The sequence below is a fragment of the Rattus rattus genome, chromosome 8, assembly GCF_011064425.1.
Source record: "Rattus rattus isolate New Zealand chromosome 8, Rrattus_CSIRO_v1, whole genome shotgun sequence".
Classification (NCBI taxonomy): domain Eukaryota; kingdom Metazoa; phylum Chordata; class Mammalia; order Rodentia; family Muridae; genus Rattus; species Rattus rattus.
This window is the reverse complement of record NC_046161.1, coordinates 105531262-105559063: the sequence shown is the minus strand read 5'-3', so window position 1 is coordinate 105559063 and position 27802 is coordinate 105531262. Positions and strand designations below refer to the sequence as shown.

General features: G+C 49.3%; 1 protein-coding gene across 1 annotated transcript in view; it reads left to right on the top strand.

Moving 5' to 3' along the window:
- Positions 1 to 17245: 17245 nt before the first annotated feature.
- Positions 17246 to 27802, top strand: part of Gpd1l (glycerol-3-phosphate dehydrogenase 1 like) — a 31578-nt gene continuing 21021 nt past the window's right edge. Inside the window, exons 1-2 of the mRNA XM_032911020.1 lie at positions 17246 to 17411; positions 27069 to 27246. Of these exons, the coding sequence (XP_032766911.1) occupies positions 17365 to 17411; positions 27069 to 27246 (225 nt within the window). The 5' untranslated portion in view covers positions 17246 to 17364. The remainder of the gene's footprint in view (positions 17412 to 27068; positions 27247 to 27802) is intronic.

Sequence of the window (27802 nt, the reverse complement as noted above, 5' to 3'; positions counted from 1 at the left end):
AAAACCCAAAAAAAAAAAAAAAAAAAATCACATCACACAAACAAACAAAACCAAAAAAAGACTAGTGGTGTCGAGATGGCTCGTCAATAAAAAGCAGAGAAATCTGGTTCATTCAGTTCCCAGAGCCCACATAATGGTTCACAACTGGCTGTAACTCCAGTTCTAGAGGATGTGATGCCCCCTTCTGGCATTCTAGGGTACTGCGTGCACATGTGGTACAAAACACCCATACCCAGAAAATAGAAATAAATACATCTAACTTTTAATAAAATAAAGGAACCAGAAAGATGGCTCAGTGGGTGAAAACACTTGCAAATCTGATGACCTAGGATCCACATGGTGGAAGGAAAGAGCTAGCTCCCACAACTTGCCCTCTGACCTCCATACATGTGCAACCATAAACACACACACACACACACACACACACACAAAATAATTTTAACTTTTTAAAAATACCTGGGCACTGTTGACACACATCTTTAATGCCAGCAATGGGAAGGCAAAAGTAAGTAGATCTTTGTGAGTTTGAGGCCAGCCAGATCTACAGAGTGAATTCTGCCTATAATTCTTTCCAGCATTCGGAAGGCTGAGGCAGAAGGTTCACTAGGCTACATATGAGGTTTAATACCAACCTGAGCTATATAGTAAGTTCTAGGCCAGCGTCTTAGTCAGTGTTCTAATGCCGTGAAGAAACATCATGCCCACAGCAGGTAACTCTTATAAAGTATTTAGTTAGGGCTGGCTTATAGTTCCAGAGGTTTAGTCCATTGTTACCATGGGGGGGGGGGTGGGGGGAGCATGATGGCCTGCAGGTAGAGAGAGAGCCACTGGGCCTGGTTTGGGCTTCTGAAACCTCAAGGCCCACCCCCAGTGACACACTTTCTCTACAAGGTCACACCCCCTAATCCTTCTAAGTAGTTCTATGCTCTGATGGTTGAGCATTCAAAATAGATGAGCCTATGCTTGGGCTACATTGTAAAGTCCAGGCCAACCTGAGTTACTTAGTGAGTCATTAACTCAAAAAATAAATAAAACAAAATTAGAACTTTTTAGTAGAATCAGACTATTTTTGGCGAAGGAGGAGGGGGGGAGGGGGAGGGGAAGGGGGAGGAGAAAGAAAGAAAGAAAAAGAAAGAAACAAAGAAAGAAATAAAGAAAGAAACAAAGAAAGAAAGATTGTCCTCAGTTATTTAACCTAGGCCCTTGTTTTACTCTTTATTGTTGGCAGTGCTGAGGTCCAGCTCAAGGCCACACATATTTGCTCTATCACCAAGTCACATCTGCAAATGGGAAAGGCCTTTAATATGAAAATGTGGCTGGGGAGATGGCTCCGTGGGAGAAGCACTTCCTACACAGATGTGAGGACTGGAGTTCAGATCTCCAGCCCCCTTGGCACACATCTGCAATCTCAGCACACTGGTGGTGAGAGATGAGGTGGAAGACATCAGCTCCAGGGGTTCAAGGCCAGCCTGAGGTGTGTGCATCGGGGAACTAGAAACTCTGCCTCTGACAAGGTGGACAGGAAGCTGGGAAGCCTGATGCCCAAGAGAGGCCTGGTACCCAAGGGGTGTCCACACACCAAATAATAAATAAATTAATGCATTTTAAAAATAAATAAAAACCTCAAGGCAGCCCATATATTTTGTCTCGTGAAAGGGACAAGTTCCCACAGATGTGACATTTCTTCTCCCACAGTAAAGGAATAACAGAATGAATACAGTCTAGTTTAACTTGCCATTCCAACCGCACACTGGGAACAGTGTGTGATGACTCTTGCAGGTAATCCCAGCACTTGGGATGTTGAGGAAGGAGGCTCGCCTTGTGTTTGAGGCCAGCCTGGGGCAAAGTATGAGAACTCATCGAAAATAAACCAAAAGAACAATTTAAAAAATAGTAAGAAAGTGTTATGGTGGCACCTGTAATCGCAGCACCGGGGAAGTGGAGGCTGGGAGATCAGAAGTTCCAGGCTAGCTCAGCTACATAGAGGCCAGCCTGGGCTACATGATACTTTGTAAAAGTAAGGAAATAAATATACTAGTAACAATAAATAAATAAATAAGTAAATAAATAATAAAAGTAACATGCTGTGATCCAGCACTTGAAAGGTCGAGGCAGGAGGATTCTGAGTTTGAGCATCAGCAGTTTGAGACCTTCTCTCAAAAAACAAACAAAACAGAACGACCCCCACCCTGGTTCATGCAAGTTCATCTTACTGAAAAGTTAGGTTACTTCTAACACCATAAAACAACTCAAAACGTGCCGAAGCGTTGTGCTTGCTTGGCTTGTTTGTTTTGTAGAATCATCCTAGCTGCAGGCATTGAACTGACAACCTAAGAGCAGTTTTAATTCCAAAAAGGCTTCAAGTCTGAAGCAATCTTGTAGGATTAAATATCAAACAGAAAGTCTGACATTTTAATGCCCAGAATTAATGAGTTTGAACTTACATGATCCTGAAGAATTTCAAATAGAATTCATTACAAAGTCTCTGAGACCTGGAAAGCTCGCACACATACTCGCCAGGAGAGACTGAGGTAGACACGCAGCTAGCTACCAAGGACACAGGAGGATGTTGGCTTGCCAATGACTGTGACAGGAGATCCTGGAGACCATCGAGATTTGAACCTCACAGCCAGTCACAGTGATATCACACACACAGGTCCTATTAAAACAAAAACAGGGGGGTTGGAGATTTAGCTCAGTGGTAGAGTGCTTGCCTAGCAAACGCAAGGCCCTGGGTTCGGTCCCCAGCTCCGAAAAAAAGAAAAAGAAAGAAACAAAAACAAAAACAGGATTCCAATGAAGCTGTTAGTGCTCCACAAGGAGCTTCCTGGGACAGCTAGTTAGCTCCAAAGGGAAGGTGAGAGCTTTCAGGAGAGCGAGCCAACAGGAGCTGCTGTTGTTAGCTTGCCTGCCTGGTTACCCTTCATCCTCCCTCACTCCCTTCTTCCTTCAGCATCTTTCCCTCCCTCCAACAACCTCCCGCCTTTCTTTCTCCTTTTACTTTTTCAGGGGTTGATCAGAACAAACAGAACTAAAGCTGCCCAGGGGCTGGCCTTGAACTGCCTGGTCTTCCTGTCTGCACCTCCCAAATGCTAGGACTACCCGTGTGGGCCTCCTGCTGAAGCTTCCGAGGAAAGCCTTGAGATCTGAGGATGAGGACAATAACAGTAGGCGTCTTGAAACAATGTAGCAGAGTCACCGGATCCAAAAGAAGAGAGGTATCAGGGTCCTCAAGGTGGCCCAGAGGGTAAAAGTGACTTCCACGCCATATAAGGCTGACAGCCTAAATTCAGGGCTCGCAGAGAGAAAGGGGAGAGAGAGAGGGAGAGAGGAGAGAGGAGAGAGAGGGAGAGAGAGAGAGAGAGAGAGAGAGAGAGAGAGAGAGAGAGAGAGAGAGAGAGCGAGCGCTTGGGTTGGAGAGACAGAACTGGCTGCAAGTTCACAAGCCAGATACTGTGGAACAGAAACAAGTTAGACCCAATTTAACTAATCTGACAAGAACCGACTGCTGATGCTTGCCGTCTTACCTCACAGACACACCTTGCTCCACCACACCTGCACACATGTATCATACACAGACACACATGTAACAATAACATGTGATAGACATCAGGCCAAGGCTACAGTTGCTGGGCAGATGTCTTTGTAGAACCTTTTCTTTTTAGCCAGGCATGGTGGCTCACACCATTAATCCCAGCACTCAGGAGGCAGAGGCAAGTGGATCTCTGTGTGAGACCAGCCTGCTCTACATGGTGAGTTTCAGGCCATCCAGGGCTACAAAGTTGTAATAACAACAACAACAATGTTTTAGAAAGAAGTGCTTCTTGGGCCTGAAAATGTAGGTGAGGGGTGGAGCACACACCAGTCATACACAAGACCTTGACTCTGGGCCCCGGCATAACAACAGAAGCTGATTTTATAGGTTACAGTGGTTCCAGGCCAGCTCATATCTAGCAGTCTTTTCTTTGTTTTGCTGTGTTGAGATGGAGTCCCATGTAGCCCAGGCTGGCCTCCAGTTTACTACTGAGCTCACAATGACCTTGAACTTCTATTTTTCCGGCCTCTCCCTCCGGAGTTCTTGGTGCCAGGTGTACAGCATCACACCAGGCCTCTCGGTCTTTTGAGATGTCTCACGATTACACAATCCCACAGAAACGCCCAGCTTTTTTTACTTCAGGGCTGGGCTGTTACATGCAACTCCCTTTCCAAGGCTGCTCTCAGAGCAGGGCCTGCACAGCAGGAAGTGGAAGACTGGACTTGGGCTCCTGCCGTTCCCCTCCAATCCTGCAAACAGGGTCTTAGTGAAATAGAGTCAGACCTCCAGAAGCAGAAGCCTGAAGTCAGGGAGAACAACAGAGACCAGAGGGACCGGTGACCCAGGACTCAAAGAGTCCAGCTTCATCTAGGCAGAACCTAGCCAGAGCCAGCCTCCTCCAGCCACGCCCATCCCAAGCCACCCTGGGGGACAGTGGCCAAACAGAGGGTGAGAGAGAACTGGAGTCAGTCTACACCAAGTGGGGTGGACAACCAGAAGTAATTCACTCACACCTTGAGTGTTGGGGAAGAGAATGATAGAAGTTGCCAAGAAGAAAAATGGAATTTCTTCTGTGAGAACGTGGCTCCTGTCACAGCGGTCGGGGCGGGGTGGGGGGGCTGTGATTACGTTGTGGTTCTCTATATTTTTTTCCAATTGCCGAAGGCTAGCCAGAAATACCGCGGTGCACGCATGCTTTCCCTCTATCCAAGGTGGTCGAATGTTTGCTTTTCTAATGTTTTTAAACCCTTGTTTATTGGTGCGGGGGACTGGATGGGCCACAGGCGCATACACCGTGCCACAGCTGTGGAGTCCACAGGATAATCTTCAGTGACTGGCTCTCTCCTTCCACGCCATGGGACCTGGGGATGGCACTCTCAGGTCCTCACGCCTGAGGGTGAAAACCACTTCACCCTCTGAGCCATCTCACCAGCCCAAGCAGTCTTCAGTGACTTCATCCTTGCCACCAGGAAGTGAGGATCTTTGTGTTTCCTTGTTCCTCCTCTGTGCTCCCCACCCCCACCCCTGCACAGGCTCTCACTGTGGAGCCCAGGCTGGGAACTGAACTCTGATCCTCTGCGCAAGTGGCGGGCACCTTTAACCAAAGAGCCACCCCTCGTGCCAGTGTTAAAGTGCAGTTGTAGACCCCAGCAGTGTTCTGTTAATATAAGCTGTCCACTGTGTATGCTAGCAGGAGCTATATAGCTCAGGCTGGCCTAGAACTCACAACCATCCTGTCTTCACCTCTCACCTACTGTAATCATAGATGAGTGCTATCACACCTGACTTTGTTGCAATTTTACACACACACACACACACACACACACACACACACACACACACACACTCTGTAAGCATTTTCTGCTGCTGAGTTGTTGGGAGTCCACTTTGTAACAGTAACACCCATTTTGGTTAGAGTTTCAAAGTCCTGGTCTCCTTCAAAGGTTGGGCAGAGGCATGTCCTAACTCCAGGGCGCACCCTGAACTCCAGATCTGACTTGGGTAATTTGTGGCCATCTGGTTCTCTGGCCCTCTCTCCTCCCTGCCCCCCTCTTATCTTAAGACCTAACGCTTGGTGTGCACCTCAGCTGATGTCCCCCCACCACCCACGCCCACACACAGAGTAGGACTTCAGAATTTATTGCTAGGAACTGAGGCTATCGCTCAGTGGGAAGGTACCTGTCTAGAGGGAGGCCCTCACTTCCATCCCATTCGTGAAAGCAAGTTTGTTGAATTGTATTTCTTAGTTTTATTACTATAGTTTTCCTTAGCATTGTGAAGCCCGCCCTCATCAAGAGAGGGCCATGGGCAGGGGCGAATGTGATCCATGTACCGCTGTGTCATAGTGCCTGCAGGATGCCATGGTACATACCTGTAACCCTAGTACCCAGGAGCCGGAGGCAGGTGATCTCTTCGAAGCCGAGGCCAGCCTGGTCTGTATAGCAGGTTCCAGGCCAAGTGGGGGTACATGGTGAAACCCTGAATGGACGGATAGACAGATAGGTAGGTAGGTAGGTAGATCATGAGTACACTGTCGCTGTCTTCAGACACCATGTGGTTGCTGGGATTTGAACTCAGGACCTCTGGTAGAGCAGTCAGTGCTCTTAACCGCTGAGCCATCTCTCCAGCCCTGTTCCTACCATTTTAAAACAGGGTCTCACTATGTCACCCTGACTGGCCTGGACTTCCTTACTTATGTAAAGCAGGCTGGCCTTGAACTCACAAAGTTTCTGCCTCTGCCTCCTGAGCGCTGGGATTAAATGTGTGCACCACCATGCCTCGCTCCTCTTCTTAGCATTCTCAATGAAATTTACTTCCATGGCTACTGGGCTACTGGAGGTGGGGTATGGCTCAGCCAAAGCACTCACCACAGATGCCGAGGGCCATGAGTCCAATCCCTAATGCTGCAGGCTGGAGATGGCAGCCTGCATTTCCAGCACGTGGGAGGTAGAAGCAGGAGTTCAAGGCCAGTCTTGGCTACATAGCAAGGTTGAAACCATTCTAGGCTACACGAGACCACGTTTCAAAACAAAACCAAGGGTGTAGAAATGGCTCTGTAAGAAGGGGTGCTTGCCGCACAAACATGAGGGGATGGGTTCAAATCCCTAGCACCCAGGTACAAAGTCAGGTGTGACCACACCCTCATATAACCTAGCACTGTAGGGGGCCTTGGGAGAATCGTCAGGCCTTGCTGGATGCCAGCCTCGTTCCAGGATTAGTAAGAGATCCTGTACCGTTTAGTTTTAAGTTAACTTGATACAAGCTCTAGTCATCCTAGAGGAGGGAACCCTAGATCCGGCTATGGGCAAGCCTATGGAGCATTTTCCTAATTAGTGATTGATGGGGAAGGACCCAGCCCATTCCTGGCGGGGCCATCCCTGCGCTGGTGGTCCTGGGTTCTATAGGAGAGCAGACTGAGCAGCCATAAGGGGGAAGCCAGTCATCGGCACCCTCCATGGCCTCTGCATCAGCTCCCGCCTCCAGGTTCCCGCCCTGCTAGAATTCCTGTCCTGACTTCCTTCAGCAGTGGGCTATGTTGTATATGCGCAAGCCAAATAAATGTTTTCCCCCTCAGGTTGTTTTTGGCCCTGGTGTTTTATCATACAGTAGTAACCCTGATTAGGACAGACCCTGGTCTCCTCCGGCCTCCTTATGCAAACTGCTGTATTCATGCAATACACATGTACATACATACATACATACATACATACATACATACCGTATTTAAAAGTTAAACACACGTGCATTTAACACAGAGCCCCACTGTGCAGTTAATGAGCAGCAGACAAAGCTCCAACCCACGATCAAGTCCTCTGCGTGTGACAAATCTCCAGACCTGAGCACGACCCACCCCATAATCAAAGCACCTTTCAGGCCTTAAAACTCAGCAGCTGCACAGCACCACCCGCTGAAACCAAAACGAGGGCCCGAGTCCGTAGGGCTCTGGGGAAGTCTCTACATGTACTAGCCTTGATTTTTAGCTTCTGAAATTCTGCTTCTGGCTAACTGATCTTGTTAGCTGAAGTATGTCAACCCAGAATATGGATTTTTTTTTTTTTTTTTTTTTTTTTTTTTCTTTAAAGCTCACCCTGAGAAAGGCTCAAGGCTACACCGGGATACCCAATACTAATAACGGTTTTCAATGGACTTAAACCTGCGTCCAAGTCATCTTCTCCGGTGGATACTTCACAGCATAACCGCTTTACCGGGGTGCTTCCAGCCAACAGACGTTCCCTTCTCCAGCCCGGTTTCTCAACTGTCAGCCTCTCCTCTAAATGACTGAGACCTCAAAGGTCTTCCTTGGTGACTTTCCTTGCCGCTGTGACCAAATAAATGCTCGATAAGAAGCAGCGTAAGGGAGGACAGCCTCTCCAGGCTCACAGTTCAAAGGGCTACAGTCCACTGTGGCCGGAGGATGATGCAGCTGGTCACACCCACTTGAGCAGTCAAGGTGCAGGGAGTTGACAGGGAATATCAAACTTCAAGGCCCATCCCAGTGACTGACTTCCTTCACTGGGGCAGCATTTCCTAAGGGTTCCACAACTTCACACAGTGTCACAGGCTGGGGATAAAGATCAAACACCAGGGTGAGCCCCTGGGCAGCTTTTGACAGTCAGTTCACAACACACGGTCTTCTCCCTCAAGCACCGTTAGTGCAGCTTGGCTCTTGTCCACACACCCCCAAGCCCCACACTACAGCCCCAAGAGCAGCAAGGCCCCCTGTAAAATGGCTGATCCGGTAGCTCTACTGTGGACCTGCACAGTGTGGAGTAGCACGGAGAGGGTCAGACATGTGGCTGGCACGCGTGCCCTCAAGTCTAGGGCCCGAGAAAACACAACCCATGCAAAGGACACAGCCCTCGCCATAGTCCAGATAATTGTTGGGTTTTGTTTTTGGTTTTTTTTTTAGCTGTTTTTTAGTGATGCAGTAAGATTCAAATATCTCATGGTGACATCAGGAGGTTAAAACCAATGACATTCAAAACTGTTCACCCAGATAATGCTTTTTTAACTTTTTAAAAAACGTCACTATGATCGTGTGGGTACAATGTGTGTAAGAAGCGCCATGGCTCATGCTTGGAGGTCAGAGTACAACCTGATGGAGCCAGTTCTCTCAAGCCAGCTTCATGTGGCTTCTGAGGATCGAACTCGGATCCTCAGGCTTGAGGGCTAAGTGTCTCTACCCACTGAACCATCTTCCATCTTCCTGGCCCCTGAAAGCTCGGCACCTGAGGAGACCCTGATTCTTGTGTGGAATGCTTGCTATCTAACTATTAGCAAACCTCAAGGTCACTGGGGACGGATCCCTCCTTGGAACCAGCTTTAAAGTCTAGGATTGGAAACTATGAGACTCTGATTACCCTTCAGGAGAAGGGGGTCAGGTCGTGGACCCTGGGTGGGGACATGACCTTCTGAATTGCCTGGAAATTCATTAATAATTATGCAAATAGCCTGATAAGATTGTGGTCTAGGAACTTCGAGATGCAAGTTTGATATGCAAGCATTTGACGCCAGTTCCATTCCCAGTAGCTACCAAAGCCTCTACTCCTAGCTCTGAAGATGGGTCAGACCGAGGGTCAGAAGTTTAAGGTCAGCCTCAGCTACAGAGTGAATTTGAGGCCAGCCTTGGCTACAAGATTACAATTAAGCCATTGTGATCGCCCTATGTCTGGCTTTATTTTCGGGGTGGGAGATTTTTATTCCACCCGTTTTGTGGGGAGAAAAGGGCAGAATGTGGAGAAGGCAGCTCGGTGGGTGAGAGCACGGCAGCAGGCGTGATCACGTGGGTGCCCTCCTCTCTGTCAGCTCGAGCTGCTGTGCACACAGCTGCAGACTGAGCATTCACAGCACAAGATCGGCCTGAGTCCCAGACTTGCCTCACTCTCCAGTGAGGTCCTCACAGGGAGGGACACTAGCCGATAGCAAGGCCTTTGATGTCTCTTTCCATAAGACAGGCAGTCAGTCTACGAGCCCTCTCCCCTCAGACCCTATTTCCTTTTGGAAGCCAGATCTCCAAGTACCACCACCCCGGGGAGCCCTGCTTAGGTGTTCCAGGCCTCCTCTGCCAAGGTGGCGGTGGCAGAGTTTGCTTTAGTTTGTGTTTCGAGCCAGGCTTCCTCATTCTTTTTCGCCCAGGCTGGACTTGAACTCAGTCTTCCTGGGGTTGAGATGGCCGCTGTGCGCTACCACACCCGCCTCCTGATTAATTCTCTTCAGAACTGAAGCCAGCATGGTGCGGAACCCTGCAGACATGAGCCATGGGCGCTGTTAGTGTGGCCGGACACCTGGGGACACACTAAGCATTTGCTGCCCTGTCCCTTTCACCTAGTTCCAGAGTAGAAGTGATATATGTCACTTCCTGTTGAAAACATTTAAGGGGCCAGTAACGGTGTGCTGCTGGGTAAGGAATATGGCTCAGGGAGAAAGGGTGCTTGCCACCAAGCATGACAACCTGAGTTCAACCCCCACAAGCTACCTGGAGGAAGGAAAAAACTGACTCTCGAAAGTTGTTCTCTGACCTCCACTTGTATACCAAGGCATAGATTGTTGATAAAATTCCTTCCCTGGGGAAGACACAAACATCTACCCCTCCCCCTACGGTCCCAAGTCAAACAGAAGCAGGATTCCGTCAACGGTACCTACACTCTGGTGAACTCATGGGTTTATGGGGCTTCCTTACAGAGTTGGGGTGACCCTCACAAAAGGCTGCACCCCAGCAGAGATGATGATTTTCCCATAGCAGCATAGGTGTGGCCCCTCACCCCACAAGAGGCCTGTTCACCCTAGCTCCTCCCTGAGAGCCCACACAGCTAGGCAGGCTCCTTACAAAGGGTGGAAGGGAGTGGCTGGAGACTGAATTGAGGGTCTCCTGACCCTCCCTCCTCCACGAGGGACATAAACAGTCATCAAGGCCCGTTGGAATGTTCCTTTGCAAGTGAGCGCAGCCGAATGACCCAAGGCGTTTATTTGGCTGAGAAGATGGTCCTGTACTGTGTAAGGGCCTTTTCCACTCTCCCACCACACCATTCGTAAAGAAATGAGTGCAATCCTTTAAAAACTTTTATTGACTTGTCCTCCTCCACGACCCCTTCCCAGCATTGCAAAACCGAGTTTGCAGTCCTGGATGAGGGAAACCAAATCCACCACCAGCCTTCAAAGTGTAGGTATCACGTGTTCTAAAGCAGCCACTGAGAACTCAGCAGAGCGAGGGGGATCTCTGTGAGTTCCAGGCCAGCCAGAGCTACGGAAGTGAGAGATAGGAAGGGAGGAAGGAAGGAAGGAAGGAAGGAAGGAAGGAAGGAAGGAAGGAAGGAAGGAGGAGGAGCCTTGAACTCAGAGATCTGCCCTACTGAGTCTCCCAAGTGCTGGGATTAGAGGCTGTGGCACCACCACCCAGCTTTTATTCCGACATTTTTACACATGTGTATCAAGTACTTTTCTAATATCAAATACCCTCCATTGCCATTAATCGGCTTCTGGGTCGCACCCCGTCCCACTCCTGCCCCTTTCGCTTTGCTTTAGATTATGCCGCTGGATTGAGCAGGAATTTATGATCCTCCTGGGTCAGCCTCCAAGAGGCTGAGATTATAGGCAGGAGCCTCCAGCCCTGGCTTTAGGGGTTTCTATTAGAAAGCCTCCACGTTCTTAGCCAAGTATGTAGTGCATAACTGTAATTCCAGCCCTCAGCTAACCCAGATAGGAGGAGCATGAATTTAAGGGCAGCCTGGGCTACATAGTAAGAACTTTTCATACTAATAATAATGATTAATAATGATGATTGCGATGGCCAGGGGAATGGTACACACACACACACACACACACACACACACACACACAGAGGGGGGGGCAGGGAGGGAAGGAGGGAGAGGAAGAAGGAGGGAAGGAGGGGGAGGGGGGAGAGGGAGGCAGGGGGAAGAAGAAGGAGGGAGGGAGGGGGGAGGGAGAAGGAGAGAGACTAACTTGGGGGGTTACAGGGGCTAGCAGATTTCTGAGAGTTGGAGGGGGTTGGATCCCCTGGACTGAAGTTAGGGATGATAGATGATTATGAACCAACATATGGGTCCTGAGAATCAAACCCAGGTCCTCTGCAAGAGCAACAAATGCTCTTAACCACTGAGGCATCTCTCAGTGGAGTCCAAATGCCTGCCTACTTCATGGCTAAGAAAACCTGTGTTCACAGTTGTAATCCCAGCACTTGGAAAGTGAAACCTGGAGGGTCGGAAGTTCAAGGCCACCCTTCACTACTTCACGGGTTCCAGGCCACCCTAGGTAACAGGAGGCTCTGATAGATACATACACAAATACATACATACATGAATGTTATAATGGTAGATTGTTTTGTTGTTGCTGTTGTTGGTTATTGGGGTTTATTTGTTTGTTTGTTTTTTAAGACAGAGTCTCACTGTGTAACCCTGGCTGACATGGAAATCACTATGTAGACACTCTGCTGGCCAGACTGGCCTTGAAGTCACAGAGCTCCGACTGCCTCTGCCTCCCAGTGGTGGATTTTTAAAAGCAAGGTATTTTATTATTATTTGTAGTAATGGGGATTGAACCTTATGCCTCCTGCTTGCTATATGCTCAGCCCTAAATTTTGATTTTACTTTTTATTATTCTTTTTTTTATATTTTTATTATGTTTATTTGTTTCAGGGGGGCACGAATATGTCATAGAATTTATGTGGAGTTCAAAGGACAACTTTCAGAAGTCCATTCCACCATGTAGGTTCTGGGGATCGAACTTAGGTCATTATCAAGCTTAGTCGCAAGCACCTTTACCTCTAAGCCATCTTGCCAGCCCCTGGAGTTTTGTTTTGTGATCCAATCTCTTTAGGTCCTTATGCTGGCCTTGAACTCACTCTTTAACCCAGGAAGCTCTTGGATTTGCCACTCTTCTGTCTCCTCCAAGGAGCTGGGACTCAAGCATTTCTTCAGGCCTGGCTCACCGTGAGGTTCTTCGTTGCTTAGTTTCTCAAGATATAAGTTTCTTTCACAGCCTGGGCTGGCGTCCTAGTTCAAGATGACCTTGAACTTTTTTTCCCCAGAGCTGAGGACCAAACCCAGGGCCTTGCGCTTGCTAGGCAAGTGCTCTACCACTGAACTAAATCCCCAACTCCTTGAACTTTCTTTTTTAATTTTTTTTTAACTTTCTTTTTTATTTTTTTGAACTTTTTTATTTTTTGAACTTTCTTTTCTTTCTTTTTTTTGGGGGGGGCAGTTTTTTTTTTTTTTTTCGGAACTGGGGCCCGAACCCAGGGCCTTGCGCTTGTTAGGCAAGCGCTCTTCCCCCGAGCTAAATCCCCAACTTTCTTTTTTAAAATGTTTATTTATGTTTATTTCATGTGCATTTGGTGCCCCGCTTCCATGTCTGCGTGAGGGAGTCACATCACGTGGGTGCGGGGAATTGAGCCCTCGTCCATTAGAAGAGCAGCCATGCTCCTAATGGCTGAGCCGTTTCTGCAGCCTCAACCTAGAATTCTTCTGCCCACATCTCCCACATGCTGGAACTACAGGCATGTGTCACCAGGGCCCATTTAACGGTATCGTTTTTATGTGAGTGTAGCTGTGGTCCATGTAGGCATGCATGTGGACATGTGCATATGTGTATGTGGACATGCGTGTATGCACGCATGCTCAAGAGTGTGCCGTACTCATAGACTGGAGGTAGATGTCCTCCGGTGTCTTCCTGAATTGTATTCCACCATTCCACCTTATTATCTTTTTAGATAGGGTTTCTCACAGAACATGAGCTCACTGATTTGGTTAGAGTGGCCACTGAGCAAGCCTGCTCTATCCCCAACGCTAGGGTACAGGTGTACCTGGCACTTGTGCCTCATCTTCACAGGGGTGTAGGGGTTTGAACTCAGGTCAAGATTCCTGTGCACTTAACCCGCTGAGCCTTGTCCTCAGCCTTGAGATATGCTATATTAGCTTTGTATTTTAAATCTCTCTCTCTCTCTCTCTCTCTCTCTCTCTCTCTCTCTCTCTCATTGAATAAAACCCCAGCCACAAACCACTTTGATAACTTAATGATTCTCGATGTCAGCAAATGACAGTTTGATGCGCTCCGCTGTTAAGTGTCCTGGGCTCTATTCGGTTCTCGTGAGCTGACAAACCTGCCTTTCATCCACTGCGTCTGTATTTCCCTCATGAAGGGAGATAAAAGCTCTTTAGAAGTTCCTAGGCATTGTTTCTTCAGCCAAAAAAAAAAAAAAAAATGTAATTGCTCATTGGACTGTCAAGAGCAATATTGAAGATAGGCAATCCCACTTGTAGCCTGCTGTACCACGAACGGAGATCACACCCTGTATGTGGGGCACGCTGACTCAAAAAGTGGCGGTGGCCGCGTGGCATTGAGAGTCCGTCACAGCTTCATTTCAACATCCTGTCCAAGGGGTTGGACAGACGCTCAGTCACTAAGGGCACTTGCTGCTCTTCCACAGGACAGTTCAGTTCCCCGTACCCATGTCAGTAGCTCCAAACCGCATAGAACTCCAGCTTCAGGGGGATTTGACGCCCTCTTTTGGCTTTCATGGTCATTGCACATGAGTGATGTGTATATACACACACACATACATATGCATGAAAATAATATAAACCTTAAAGCGGGGGGATAATAAGACTGGGGCAATGACATGGTGGGTAAAGTGCTTGCTCTGCAAGCCCGAGGACCCAAGTTCAAATCCCAAACAGCCACTTCAAAAGTCCTGCAGTCCCTATGTGTTGGAGTTAGAGGCAGGAGGATCCAAGGGACCTTGCTGGTCAGCCAGCTGTAAGTGAAAGACTTTGTGTCAAAAACTAGAGATGGGGGTTGGGGATTTAGCTCAGTGGTAGAGCACTTGCCTAGCAAACGCAAGGCCCTGGGTTTGGTCCTCAGCTCTGAAAACAACAACAACAACAACAAAAACAAAAACAAAAACAAAAACAAAAAAAACAAAAACAAAAGCAAACTAGAGATGGAAAGAAGAAGGCGCTTAATAATAACCTCAGGCCTGTACATGGCCACTCACTGCACACCAATACCAAATCAAATTAAAATAGGCAAATACTTTAGGGTAGACTGAGAATCTGGAGTGGTGGCTACATAGCTAAGTCTAACACACACACACACACACACACACACACACACACACACACACACACACGGCCTAAGAACGAACCCCAACACCACTGGAAAAAGAAAGAAGGAGAGAGAAAGGGGGGGGAGAGAGAGAGAGAGAGAAAGAGGAGAGAGAGAGAGAGAGAGAGAGAGAGAGAGAGAGAGAGAGAGAGAGAGAGACTCATGTTTTCTAATAATTCTGACCTCACGGAGAGCCCTTCACTCTGCAGTTTGAGTCCCAGCAGCCAAACTCACGACTTCACTGTCTATATCAACGCCTTCTGGAAGCACCCACTTCCGAAGGAAACAGACCTGAAGTGATCAACACCCAGGGCTGGGGCTGCCCACACGGACTTTCACTTCATCGTGACGGACGATCCTTTCCATCTCTTAGAAAATGGCCACTTTAGGTCACCGATGTCCCCGAACCCAGTGGGGAGCCCTCCTCCATGGCTCCTTTCTCACCCACTCGAGCTGCGGGAGGGGGAGAGGGTCTCCTGTGACCCCCCACTCCCGCGCCAGGCCGGCCTGGAACTCACTATTCGGCCACCATGCCCTTCTGATCTTCCTGCCTTCACATCCCAGGCACTGAGATTACAGTCCCCGCGTGCCATAAGTAACCACCTTTGCACTTTAAGAACTCAACTTACATCCCTGGGGGCTCTGATGGAATTGTGTGAGGTGTTGCCTAGACACAGGATTAATGGTTAACATGTAGCAGTTCGAGAATTCTAGGTCTGGTTTTCTATTTTCTTTCTTTCTTTCTTTCTTTCTTTCTTTCTTTCTTTTTTCTTTTCCTTCCTCCCTCCTCCCTCCTCCCTCCCTCCCTCCTCCCTCCCTCCCTTACTTCCTTCCCCCTTATTAGGGCAGAGCCTCACTGTGTAACCAAGCTATCTAGATCAGGGTGGCCTCCGATTCACAGAGACCTGCCCACTTGGGGATTAAAGGCCTATATCACCACACACACTTTGACTTAGGTTTTTGAGACGGTCCCAATATTTGGCCTTGGCTGACCTGGAACTTGCAATGTAGACTAGGCTGCCCTGGACTCATAGATACTAATTTGCTTCTGCTTCTAGAGTGCTAGAAATAAACCTATTTTAAAATTAAATTTATTTTAAACCAGGCATTGGTTAAATATATTTAACTTAATCCAGATAATTGCCTTTAATCCCAACATTTGGGAGGCAGAGGCAGGCACATCTCTTCTGAGTTCGAGGACAGCATGACCTATAAAATGAGTACTAGGCTGGCCTGGTCTTTAGCATGTTTCAGATCAGCCAGGGCTACACGGTGAGACGCTGTCTCAACAAATGTATCAAATGTAAACTGTTTTCGTTTACTGTTGTCAAGCTTGTGAGACAGGGGCACTTATATGGATTAGCATAGGGAGGGTTTGAGGACAACTACAGGGAGTTGGTTCTCTCCCTCCTCTGTGGGCTATGGAGATCTGACTCCAGTTCTTAGGGTTACACCTTTCCTTGCAAAACCAGCTCGTCCTCCCCACTCTTGTTTTTGCTTTGTGACAGGGTCTCATGTGACCCAGGTTGACCTCAAACTCACTGTGTAGCTAAGGATGACTTTGAACTGCCGATCCTCCTGACTCTACCTCCCTGGCGCTGAGATTACAATACATTCCACCATCTCTGTTTTCTGTCGCCTCGGCGTGCACATCTGCAATACAACAGCTTGGGTGGATATTTTGTGAGCAGAGGTCATTGAAGCTCTGGCAGGGACGGGAAAGAAGGATGTCCTGTCCTAAGAGTAACCATATGAGGGGACAGTTCAAGTTTCTGTTTTGACCCTGTGTAGGCAAGTTTTACATCCTGAAACACAAGGGTGCTGGCTTGTCTGAGACAAGGCGACAAGGTGGCCTCTCATTTTTATGCTGGTCAAAAATAACTTGGGACTTCAGATTCTCCACGTGCTGTGATTACAGGCCAGAGCCACCAGGCGCCGGGGATTGAACTCCCTGTGTTCCATCTAGCCCTCTACCAACTGAAATACGACCGCCACCCTTCTATAGCAGATACTACCAGATCTAGGGCAGAAGACATTAGATTAAAGCTCCAGGCTCGCTAGGAAATTCATAGGTGCCCGGACCTGTCCTGTTTAAACGAATTTGGCAACCGTTGTTAAAGCAGGTGCAGGCTCCGAGCCCAAATCTGGGTGAATTCACAGTCAACTATTTAGAGCTGTCTGGGCTCCACCCTTAAGTGACAGCTGTCCCTGCGCAGAGAGCAAATAGGTGACACTTCTATTGGTTGGGGCAGGCTTGCTCTGTCCCGGATAGTGACACACAGCAGTAGGACCTCAGGGATCCTGTCAGCGCAATAACATTGGCCTGCATGTGGCCCGCCTGGAACCGAAAGGGAGCCCGCTGGGAGAGGGACTACACATCCCAACATTCCTCGGGCAGGGGTGGGGCGACACCGGAGGCTGACCAAGCTACCAGCCCGGACCAGGCGTGCGCAGTGGTTCTTGGGAGTGGCGGGGCGGGGCGCATCCTCCGGGCTGTCAGCTGTGGCCCTAGGCGCCTAGGCGGGTGGCGGTGGCCATTGGCGGACAGGAGGGCGGGGCGGGGTCGCCCGGAGCGGCTATACTAGGCCGTTCCAGTGGAGGTGAGCAGCCGGCCCGGGAGGCACTGTGTGTGCTGCTGCGATCCGGCTTGCAGCAGCGATCCGGCTTGGCCCTGGGAGGAAGGCTGTGTACAGCAGCTACCCGGCTTGGCCATGGCAGCGGCGCCTCTGAAAGTGTGCATCGTGGGCTCCGGGAACTGGTGAGCAGAGGCGGGTGGGCGGCGCGGGCTCCGCCTCCAGGAAGCCCCGGTTCCGGGAGGGTCAGGACTGCTCGCTTGCTGCTTCAGCGTGGACACCAGGGCACCGCGGGTACGCAGAGAGGCGGGCCTGCGATCGCTTGTCCCGGTTGGGCACTGCACACACAGAGGCCACGCCGAGGCACCAGTGCACGAGGTGCCCGGCCAAGCTGGTCTGGGTGGCAGCGTGCACGGCGCCCGCGGGCACCTGTCTGCGCATTGGTAACCCTGCGGTTACGGCCACCTGCTCGCCATGCCCTGTTACTTAGCAAAACAACCTAAGGGCGTTCTCCATTCTCCCCTGCCGATCACCCCCGTGGAGGAATTTGCAGAGGCTCAGTTCTTACTGCAGTTTGGTGGGTGGGGAAACCGAGGCACAGAGAGTGATAAGGGTCCTTGCTACCTGGGGCAATGCTCTCCTTCAAGAGACAGTTCCCACTTCCTGTGGCGAGCGGTTCCCAATCCTGCTATCGAGAAGGGGCACCGAGTCCCCAGCGTCCTGGCTGCCGGAACATGAGGGTCCTAGGGAAAGGTGTTTGCAGAGCTTTGGGGTCACCACTGGGCTGGATTTGACTTCACTTATAAAGCGCTTGGTGCTTTGGGGGCTTTCAAGCTCCCAGTAGTTTCAATACCTTGGTGATCCTTAACACAGGAGAAGTTAGGGTCTCTGTGAGAAGGAGGCAGAATATGGTGTGTTCCCGCGGCCCAGGGGTAGGACAGTTGAGGGACATTCTCTTGGCTCCTGTCCCCTTCTGTTTTTCCGTGGTCTGACTCACACCACAGCTCAGGGTGCTAGAAGCCGTTCTGTCCAGGAGTCGTAGGAGCCACCTGACTGGTGTTTGAAGACTTGGCTCTGAAAGTCGTTTTGGAGGAAACCTTAGCTGGGTGTTCTTTTCCATTGCGGCTGGACCGGTGGCCTCTCCCCGGCCTCCTGTTGCTGACCCTTGCGTTGGCCTCATCTTTTAGTTGTCTGTCTCCTGGGAGCTCTCTCCTCGGGCCCAGTTCTTTACCTGGTGCCTGGCATGTACTAATTTTTTTTTTTTTTTCTGTGTGTGTGTGTGAGACAGGTCTTGTTTCAGCTCTGGCCTGATCTACTCACAGAGATCTGATTGTTGCTATTAAAAAGGGGATGCAAGGGCCTCATAGACCAGCTTTTTTTTTTTTCCCCTTTCCTTTTGGTGATGGAGATCGAACCCAGGGCCTCTTGAGTCATAATGAATGCTCTATCAATGAGAAGACACCCACACTCAACGTAAAACTACTCTGTTGCTAAGTTAATACATAGACTCCAAGCTGCTGTAGATCAAAACCCCGGGGCCTTGCTCCTCCTGGGAAGCAGCTCTACTCCCAGTCAGACTGCCCTGTGCTTTAAAAGCCAAGCGTTGGAGTAACGCCTGCCTGGAATTCCAGTCCTTAGGGCAGGCAGGGGAATCAGAAATTCAAAGTCATGCTTTTTGTATTTTTATTACAATTTGTTTAACTTTTATTCATATGGGTTTGAGTGTTTTGCCTGCATAAATATGCAAGTGCCCTCAGTGTGCCCTCAGTGCGCCCGGTGCCCCCAGAGGTCAGAAGAGTGCAGAGGATTTCCTGGAACTGAGTTACAGATGGTTGTGACCCGCCAGGCAGGTGCTGGGAAAGCCCTCTGCAAGAGCAACAAGTGCTCTTAACCATGGAGCCGTCTCTCTAGCCCCTATTTTATTTCTTTTTTTTGAGACTGGGTCTTGGTGCTTGCTATGTAGGGCCAGACTGGCCTTGAACTCAGAGATCTCACAGCCTCTGCTTCCTGAGTGCTGGGATTAAAGGCATGTGTCACCACATCTGTCTATTCCTTGTGTGTGTGTGTGTGTGTGTGTGAGAGAGAGAGAGAGAGAGAGAGAGAGAGAGAGAGAGAGAGATCCTGCAGAAGTCAGAGGACAACTTTTCAGAGTTCTTTTGTAAACTCTGGTGATCTAACTCAGGCCATCGGGTTTGTGCAGTGAGCACTCTTTTACCTGCTGTCCCACTATGTGCTTTTAGTGTGCTATTTGAAGCAACAGCGGAAAGCTCTGTACCACATTCAATAGTATTCCTATCTGTCATCCAGAGCTTCACATAGACCTTCAACTTGGCTTTACCACTTACATCAAGGTCACTGCAGAGAAATGTCAGCGGCCTTGCTGGTTCTGCCACTGGACAAGTGGGTGCCACGGTGCCCCCACTGAGCACGTTGTTGTTGTTGTAACAGGGTCCCATTTAGGCTGGGTTAGCCTTGTCCTAGTCGAGGATGGTTTTGAACTCCTGCTCCCCGTGCCTCCCACCCCCTGGTGCTAGGCTCACCGACAGCCTTTCCCTTTCCTGAACAACTCCACAGAGGGCAGCCCTTCTGCCAGTTTGTCGGGGGCAGGCAGGAGTGGCCATGCTAGACTGAACTGGAACAAGGGCTGTCAAGAGAGCGTCTCTGGCCTTTCATGGAGGCTTGGCTGCTGGCCCGAAGCATCTTCATTCTGATGTTCTTGGCTGCGCTCTTGGTCCGATCCAGCTTCGGGAGTGAGTAGAACTTGGCCCCGTGACACAGCGATTGAGAAATGTTTGGGAGGTTTGGGCTGGCTGCCTGCCTCCATTAAGTACGGGATCGGACAGACAATTGTTGGCTTCAGGCCATAGCCTTGGGTACAGAGTCACCCAGGTCCTAGACAGAGGATCTCCGCTTCCTGAGAACTTCCCCATGACAGGGACTGAAAACAGGGAAGGGCCAGAAGGGGGCAGAATGGCTGAGTCTGTAAGTGCTGCACATGAGGAGCTGAGACTGGAGGAACACTACAGCTAAGAGGCTAGCCTGGGCTACATAGTAAGTTCCAGATCAGCCAGAATACAATGAAATTATGTCTCAAAAAAATTAAAATAACCAGGGTGGAGATAGTGTTCAGCTCTGGACTGTATGTACTCCAGTGTTTGCCCCTGGTGGGTGCTATGTTCCTTAGGGTACTATGCCTTTTCAGGAACAGGACATGGTCTCTTAAGTGACTCTGATGTGAGATAAACAAGGGCATAGAAGATTCAAAGATACAAACTGTGAACTGGGGTCTGGCACAAGCCTACGTGTTACATTTTACACAGGGTAGTTTCTCTCTAGTTTCTCTCCCCCCTCCCCCCGCCTCTCTTGGAGGGGCTTTTATAGCCCAGGCTGGCTGTGAACTCAATACAAGGATGACCAAACTACTTTTTAAAAATATATCCTGTAGGGTTTAATTTATATAACTTTAAGAAAAGAGATTTATGTGTTTCGTGTGAGTGTTTTGCCTGTATGTATATCTGTATACCATACCATACGTGTGTCTGGTGCCCTTGGAGGCCAGAAGCAATCATTAGATCCTCTCTCTGGCTGGAGTTAGACAGCTGTGAGGCACCATGGGGTGCTGGGAATCAAACCCTAGTCCTCTGGAAGATTAGCGATGCTCTTAACCTCCTGAGCCATTTCCCCAGCCCCAACTTTGAACTTCTGATCTTTTTACCTCTACTTCCCCAGTGCCAAGACTACAGGGACGCCACACCATGTCGGGGGTTTCGTTGGTTGTTGGTTTGTTTTTGCGAGACAAAGATTCACTCTGAAGACCAGGCTAGACTTGAACTCAGAGTTCTGCCTCTCCTCCCCATGCGCAGCACGTGGCCGAGAGACTCCGTACACCAGGGTCGCCTCTGCAGCTAGTCTTGGTGAACTGCTCCTTAGAAAAGGGCAGATCTCCCCCTGAAAGGCCTTTTGCTCATTTTCAAACACAAGCCAGACCTTCCATCCAAATCTGGTCCTCGCCACAGGAATGTAAATATTACTCAAGCAGTCTTTACCACCAGTGATTTGAGTATTTATGTAAACAGAGGTGCAGTCACTTATAGCTAAGAGATGTAGCCATACCTTTCAGGTCAGGCCCATGTGTCTCCCCCATGTCACCTGATACCAGTGACTGTGAAGGTAGGCTAGGTAAGGTACTCTTGTCCTGGATGTGGGGTTTGGGGGCTGGGAGTGTAAGTCAACTAGATTGGTGACAGAGAGGCCAGAGGAGCCTTGAACCCCATTGGAACTGCGAGTGTGTGCAGGCAGGCACACGCGCGCGCACACACACACACACACACACACACACACACACACACACTCATTTCTAATCCCAGTGGAGGTTGGAGGATCATAAGCTCAAGGCCAGCCCGAGCTACACAGTGAGACCCTGTCTCAACATTTCTAGGGCTTTCCTAGCACATGCAAGAAATGAGCGTACTCCATAATTGTTCCAGGATATTTTAACCTGTTTATTGTTAGGGTGTGGGTCAGCCTTTAGCACACACCTTTAATCCCTCTGGCTAGAATGCAGACACTAAGTACACATCTTTAATCCCAAACAATGAAGGTAAAGTTAGTTTGTAGAAGGAAGCACCCATGTTTGATGTCTAATCGAGGGGCAGGCAAAGTGATGAATCAGAGATTTGACAGAATAGGGTATGCCCAGCTCTCAAGGAGAGGAAAGGGAAGCTATTTAAGGGGGAGACAGACGGTACAGGAGGAAGAGAACACAGCACAGGAATGCAGTAGAGTTCATGGAGAGAGCAGTGCAGTAGAGTGGAGGGGGAGAGTAGAGCGGCCCAGAGAGGGAGAAGGAGGCAGTGTTACCGGGAGAGTTTTACAGAGACAGATCGAAGAGAGAACAAGCTAGACACAGGTGAAGACAGAAAGTCAGAGGATGAGAAGAAGCCAAAACATTGGAAAAGATTGTTTAGTTTGAGGCCAAGCGGAACAAGTCAGAGGCTGAGAGAAAAGCCGATTGAACCAGTCAGTTGGGAGAGAGTTTGAACCAGAACAGCTGTGTTGACCAGCCATCAAGAGCTCAGAAAGAACAAGGAGAACAAGAACTCATTCGGCAGTAAATCTCAGAGGCTGGAAACAGTCTAGGCCTAGAGTAGATTGTATGGAGGCTCGAAGCTTCCAGAACTAGGCCTGGGTTAGCAGACTGAGGCGGTGAGCCTCCCAGACAACGATTACTACAGGAGAATGAAAGTTATATTTACACACAATACAGCAAAAAGTAAAGGAGGAGGAGGGGGGAGGAAGAAAGAAAAATAATAGTAAAATATATAATTTTAGTACTAATCAAGGGATGTAGGTAGAGAGACTGCCCAGAGTTTGAAACCAACTTGGGCTATATGGTTTTACATAGTGATTACCAGGCTAGCCTGGACTACATAACATTGTTTAAAAAAATAATATATATATACATATATATACATATATACATATACATATACATACATACATACATATATATATATATCTCCATCCAAAACCAAATACCAAAGCAAAACATGTCTGGTGCCTGCTTTTAGTCCAAGCCAATAGGAAGCAGAGGCCGGCAGATCTGTGAGTTCAAGGCCACCCAGAGCTACATAGTGAGGCAGTCTTGTGATGTACTGTGCAGCCAGTCAGGCTTCCGATTCTTGTTGGTCCTCCTGCCTCTGCCTCCCTGATGGCTGGGGTTACAAGCATGAGTCACTCCGCCCAACTTGGACGTGACCTTTAGTTGCTGATATTGGGCAGTTAAGGACTTCAGGATGGCCCTGGTCAAGGGCGTTGATCTGAGTGTCCTGGCTGCTGACACTGAGAGCTAGGACACCATGCTCTCCCTCCCATCCCTTCTGATGGCTCCCTAATTTCAGACACACCTCAGAATACCTTTGGAATCCAAGTAAGGATTATAGATGCGATTTGTCCAAAGCCTGCTGCGAAGCTCTAAGCTGCTCCTTAGGCTACCACCCTACCCTACTTGCATGGGAGGATACGGTGCGCTTTTGGACATATGTTCCCTTTCGCAGTGACCTGAGGTCATAGTTCACACTGTTCCTGAGGGATCTTCCCAAGGAGGTGGGGGATCTGGGAAGCTGGCTTTTGTTGGCAATTGGCTCTTAATATATTTTTTTAAAGATTCATTTATTTTATGTATGTGAGCACATTGTAGCTCTTCAGACACACCAGAAGAGGGCATCAGATCCACCATGAGGTTGAGCCACCATGTGGTTGCTGGGAATTGAACTCAGGACCTCTGGAAGAGCAGTCAGTGCTCTTAACCGCTGAGCCTTCTCCCTCCAGCCCTCGGTGTTGCTCTTGTGTGTGCCTGGAGAGGACGGATCCTCCCTCTCCTGGCAGCCACTAATTGCCCAGGTAGGACCTTGTGAGAGGTTCCCATCCAATTTAGGGTGTCAGTTGGTGTTGTCATTGTGCAGGCCTTGTTTATGTGACCGTATGTACAGGTCGTGTAGAAGAATGCTCCTGTGTTGACATAGTTAGTGTGCTGGGATGTGTGTGCTCACCACAGTCCATGAATGTTGTGCGTCAGAGGACAACTTTTGGGAATTGACTCTCTCCTTCCGCCTTGTGGATTCTGGGGATCCACCTCAGATATTCAGGCTCGGCCCCAAGTGCCTTCACCTACTGAACCATCTCTATGGCTTCTGTTTTCCTCCTTGTTGTGTTTGTTGCCTTGTCCTGGGCCCACAGCTCACTGAGTAGGTCCAGGCTGTCTGGCCAGCGAGTCTCGGGAGCCCACCTGCCTCCCCTGCTGTCCTGGGTTTAAACTCAGGTAAGCAGGGCAGCAGACAGCCATTGCCCCAGACCACTTTGCTTGCTTTTCAGGCTTGGAGTTTTGTTGTTGTCTTTGTGTTTCCGGGGGATTCTCACTATATCGGAGCCTGGCTTTGATCTTCCAGCCTTTTCTCCTGTGTGCTACACTGTGTCGGTTTATAGTCTCAGGCTTTCCTGGGTTCATGGTAGACCTGCGTTGCACCAACCTAGCCCTGGCCCAGACTCTTGGTTTCTAATTAACTAGCATCCAATGGCATCGTGCCCAGGAGCGTAACATACAACTGGAAACAAGTTTCTTTGCCCTGGTGTCAGTGGGTTGAGGAACTGGGCCCCTATTTCCCCTCTGTTTTAAGTCCCCGCCTCCTGCCAAACTTGAGAAATGCTGTCCCAGGGGGTGAAGTAGCTTCTCCCTCTCATCCTCTGGTTGCTTTTACCTGCTTTTCCCCAGTACTAGAAAAAGGAAGCGGTTTGCATGGGCTCAAAGCAACAAAACCAAAGAGTGCATTTCTTCAAGAATTCTGACCTAACAGCCCGAACTCTCTCTGGCCACGTGCACAGAAAAGCCTGAGTTCCGTCCTAAAACTCTAACCCCTCCTTCCTTTAAGACTAGGGGCATCCTCTGTAACTCATGGGGTCTTTTTCCTTTGTGTGTGTGTGTGTGTGTGTGTGTGTGTGTGTGTGTGTGTGTGTGCTTGTGCATCTGTATATGCATGTTTGCATGTGTGTACACATGCATGTTGAATCTTGAAGCTAGTGTCAGCCGTTGTCTTCTATCTCAGGGTTGCCATGCCTACGCCTAGAGATCACACATTTTGGTTTGTCTAGCTACCCAGCTTTCCCTGGGGTCCCGTCTCTGCCTCTCCTGAACTGGCCTGTCATGTGGTCACCTCCCCTTCCTGGCTGTACGTGGGTACTGGGAGGTCTGAACGCCAGTCCTCACACTGTGTGACAAGCTCTTCATCCATGAGCCGCCTCCCTTCTCCCCAGCCCTTCTCTGGGGTTTTTAGATGGCTTGATGCAGCCGTAGGAAGTATCTTACAAGAGTTGCGTCTCTGCTCTCCCGACACTGAGTGTCTGCTAAGAGTCTGTGTGTAGAGGACACTCAAGTGGTAGCGGGCTTGTCTAGTGTGCAGGAAACCCTGCACTGGGTTGGGATTTAGCTCAGTGGTGAGCGCTTGCCTAGGAAAAGGCCCTGGGTTCATCCCCAGCCCGAAAAAAAAAAAAAAAAAAAAAAAAGGAAACCCTGCACAAACCGGTGATCCTATCCCTGTGGAGACAGAAGAGCCGGAAGTTCAAGCTCATCCTCAAGTCGTGAGTTAGAGAGCAGCCTGGGCCATATGATACTCTGTTGCAAAAAGGGAGGGAGAGGAGGCTTAGCAGGTAAACGAACTTGCTGCTTAGAAACCCAGTTTGTGCTGTGCTGGGGTTTGGAACCAGGGCTTAGTGCTAGGGTACTTTATCAACTGAGCCACCTCCCCCGTGTGCTGTGCTGCCTTTTGTGGAGGGTATCCTCATGTGGTGCACAGTGAGCACTGCCCTGAGCAGTCACCAGAAGCCCTGTGGTCTCCTTGTCTTTTAAGTGAAGCGCTCACATTGATATCACCCTCCCTCCCCCGTCTCTGCTTTCCTCTTTTGGTTTTAAACTCGGAAAGCTTTTGTACAGAGACCAAATAAACATGGCGCAGAATTGAATCTAGTCTTAAAAGTCTTTGGTCTTTCACATTTGTATCTGAGTCTCTGGCACTCCGTTGCACTTTCAAGGCCTTTTAACTCAGAGAACCACAGGCGGTGTTAGTCATGGCTCTGCCTGGGTGGTGAGATGGGGTTGTTTATGTTTTGACCTCCTTCACGTATTGCTTTTAGGACTAAAGCCTAGACGTTGTTTAACAGAAACTCACCAATACCCCTGATTGCCCGGTGAACCTCAGCTCTGGGCAACCCTGGGAGGGGCAGGGGCTCAGGCCGTAGGAAGCATGGCCGACGCATTGTCCCCTCTCCCTTTCCTTGGTTAAAGGAGAAAGCAAGAGGCTGGGGGATGGCTCAGTTGGTATAAAAGTGCTACCGTGCACACAGGAGGGCCTGAGTTATGTCCCAGAGCCCAGTAGTAAACCCAGAGTGTGATAAAACCTCCCTTATATATTTACACACTTTTAAATTGCATTTAAAAGTTACCTTTACTGTGTGCGTGGGTGTGTTACGTACATTCTTCATGGAGGTCAGAAGAAGGCATCAGAGCCCTGGGGCTGGAGAGAACAGACAGTTGTGAGCCCCAGGTGAACACTGGGAACCAAACCCTGGTCCTCCGGAAGGAAGAGTAGCCAGGGCTCTTAGCACTCCGGCCATTAAATTGCATTTATTTATTTAGGGTGGGGAGGGGAACGCATCCCTCAAGTTGTCAGAGAACAACCTAGGAGCCAGTTCTCTCCTGCCACCACGTGGGTCCTGGGGATGGCTAAGATCACCACACTTGTGCCCACCCTGTAACACATCCCCTTTAGATGGAAAACTGAAGCCAAAGATCTGCCCTGTCCAATTCACACCCAGGGGTGGAGGGTGGGGGTCCTTCTGAATGGCACTTTTCCACCATGATCAGGTTGTTCAGGAACCCACTTTTATCAGTGACAGACATCCTCCCGCCTCAGCCTCCTAAATGCTGGGGTTACAGGGAGGAATTGCCACACCTACTTTCTTACCACACCGTATTCCCATACCTGAGCCCACACCATGGCTTTGTGTGTGGAGGCAATCACACTACTGACTGAACTACACCCCACACCCCAGCCTCCTGACTTATTTTTAAACTCTGTACCAAATGCTGCCATTTTCCCAATAACAGGGTTGGTTCAGGGGGGCATTTCCTATAAGAACAGAGTTTTCAGTGGCTGGAGGCTGATGTGCCTCTCACCTTGAGCGGACTCCTGTGGACTCAGAAAAATCAAAAACTCGAGACTTCTGCATTCCAGTCGAATGTTTTTTCTCTTCTCCGGCGAGCTTACGGTTTTTTGCTCTCCTCATTCCAGGGGATCGGCTGTTGCAAAAATCATCGGAAGCAATGTGAAGAACCTGCAGAAGTTCTCCTCCACGGTCAAGATGTGGGTCTTCGAAGAGACCGTGAACGGGAGGAAGTTGACGGACATCATCAACAATGACCACGAAAATGTGAAATATCTCCCGGGACACAAGCTGCCAGAAAATGTGGTAAGACTTGGCAGGGGTGGGGGCACATTCGGTTCTGTCTCCTGGCTGGCATTGAGTGGCACCAGGGTCTGTATGTGGTAAAGCGACCTTTGACTGGCTCTGATTTTCTTGGAATCAGGTTGGCTTGTTCTTTGAGATAGGGTCTGTGTGTTTCCTGTGGATACTGTTGTTACTGTGTTGCTGCTTCTTAAAATGAGTGTGTGTGTCCACGTGTGCTTGGAGCTCAGACATTGAATTCCTTGGAGCGGGAGTTACAGGAGGTTGTGCTGGGAACCGAACTCTGATCCTCCTGGAAGAGCCGCAAGCTCTCTTGACCATGTAGCCACCCCTCACCCCCTCATCACTGCCTCTTCCAAGGACAACCATATTGGATTAGAGCCCTCCCCACTCTCCCTGATGTTAGTTAACTGACAGTCTTTTCTTTTGCATTTTTAGGCCTCCCCACCCCCAGCCCCCAAGACAGTGTTGCCTGCATGTAGCCCAGGCTGGCCCCAAGCACACGTGGCACTGAACTTCGGGGTCTTTTTGCTCTTACCTGCCAGGCGTTAGTACCACA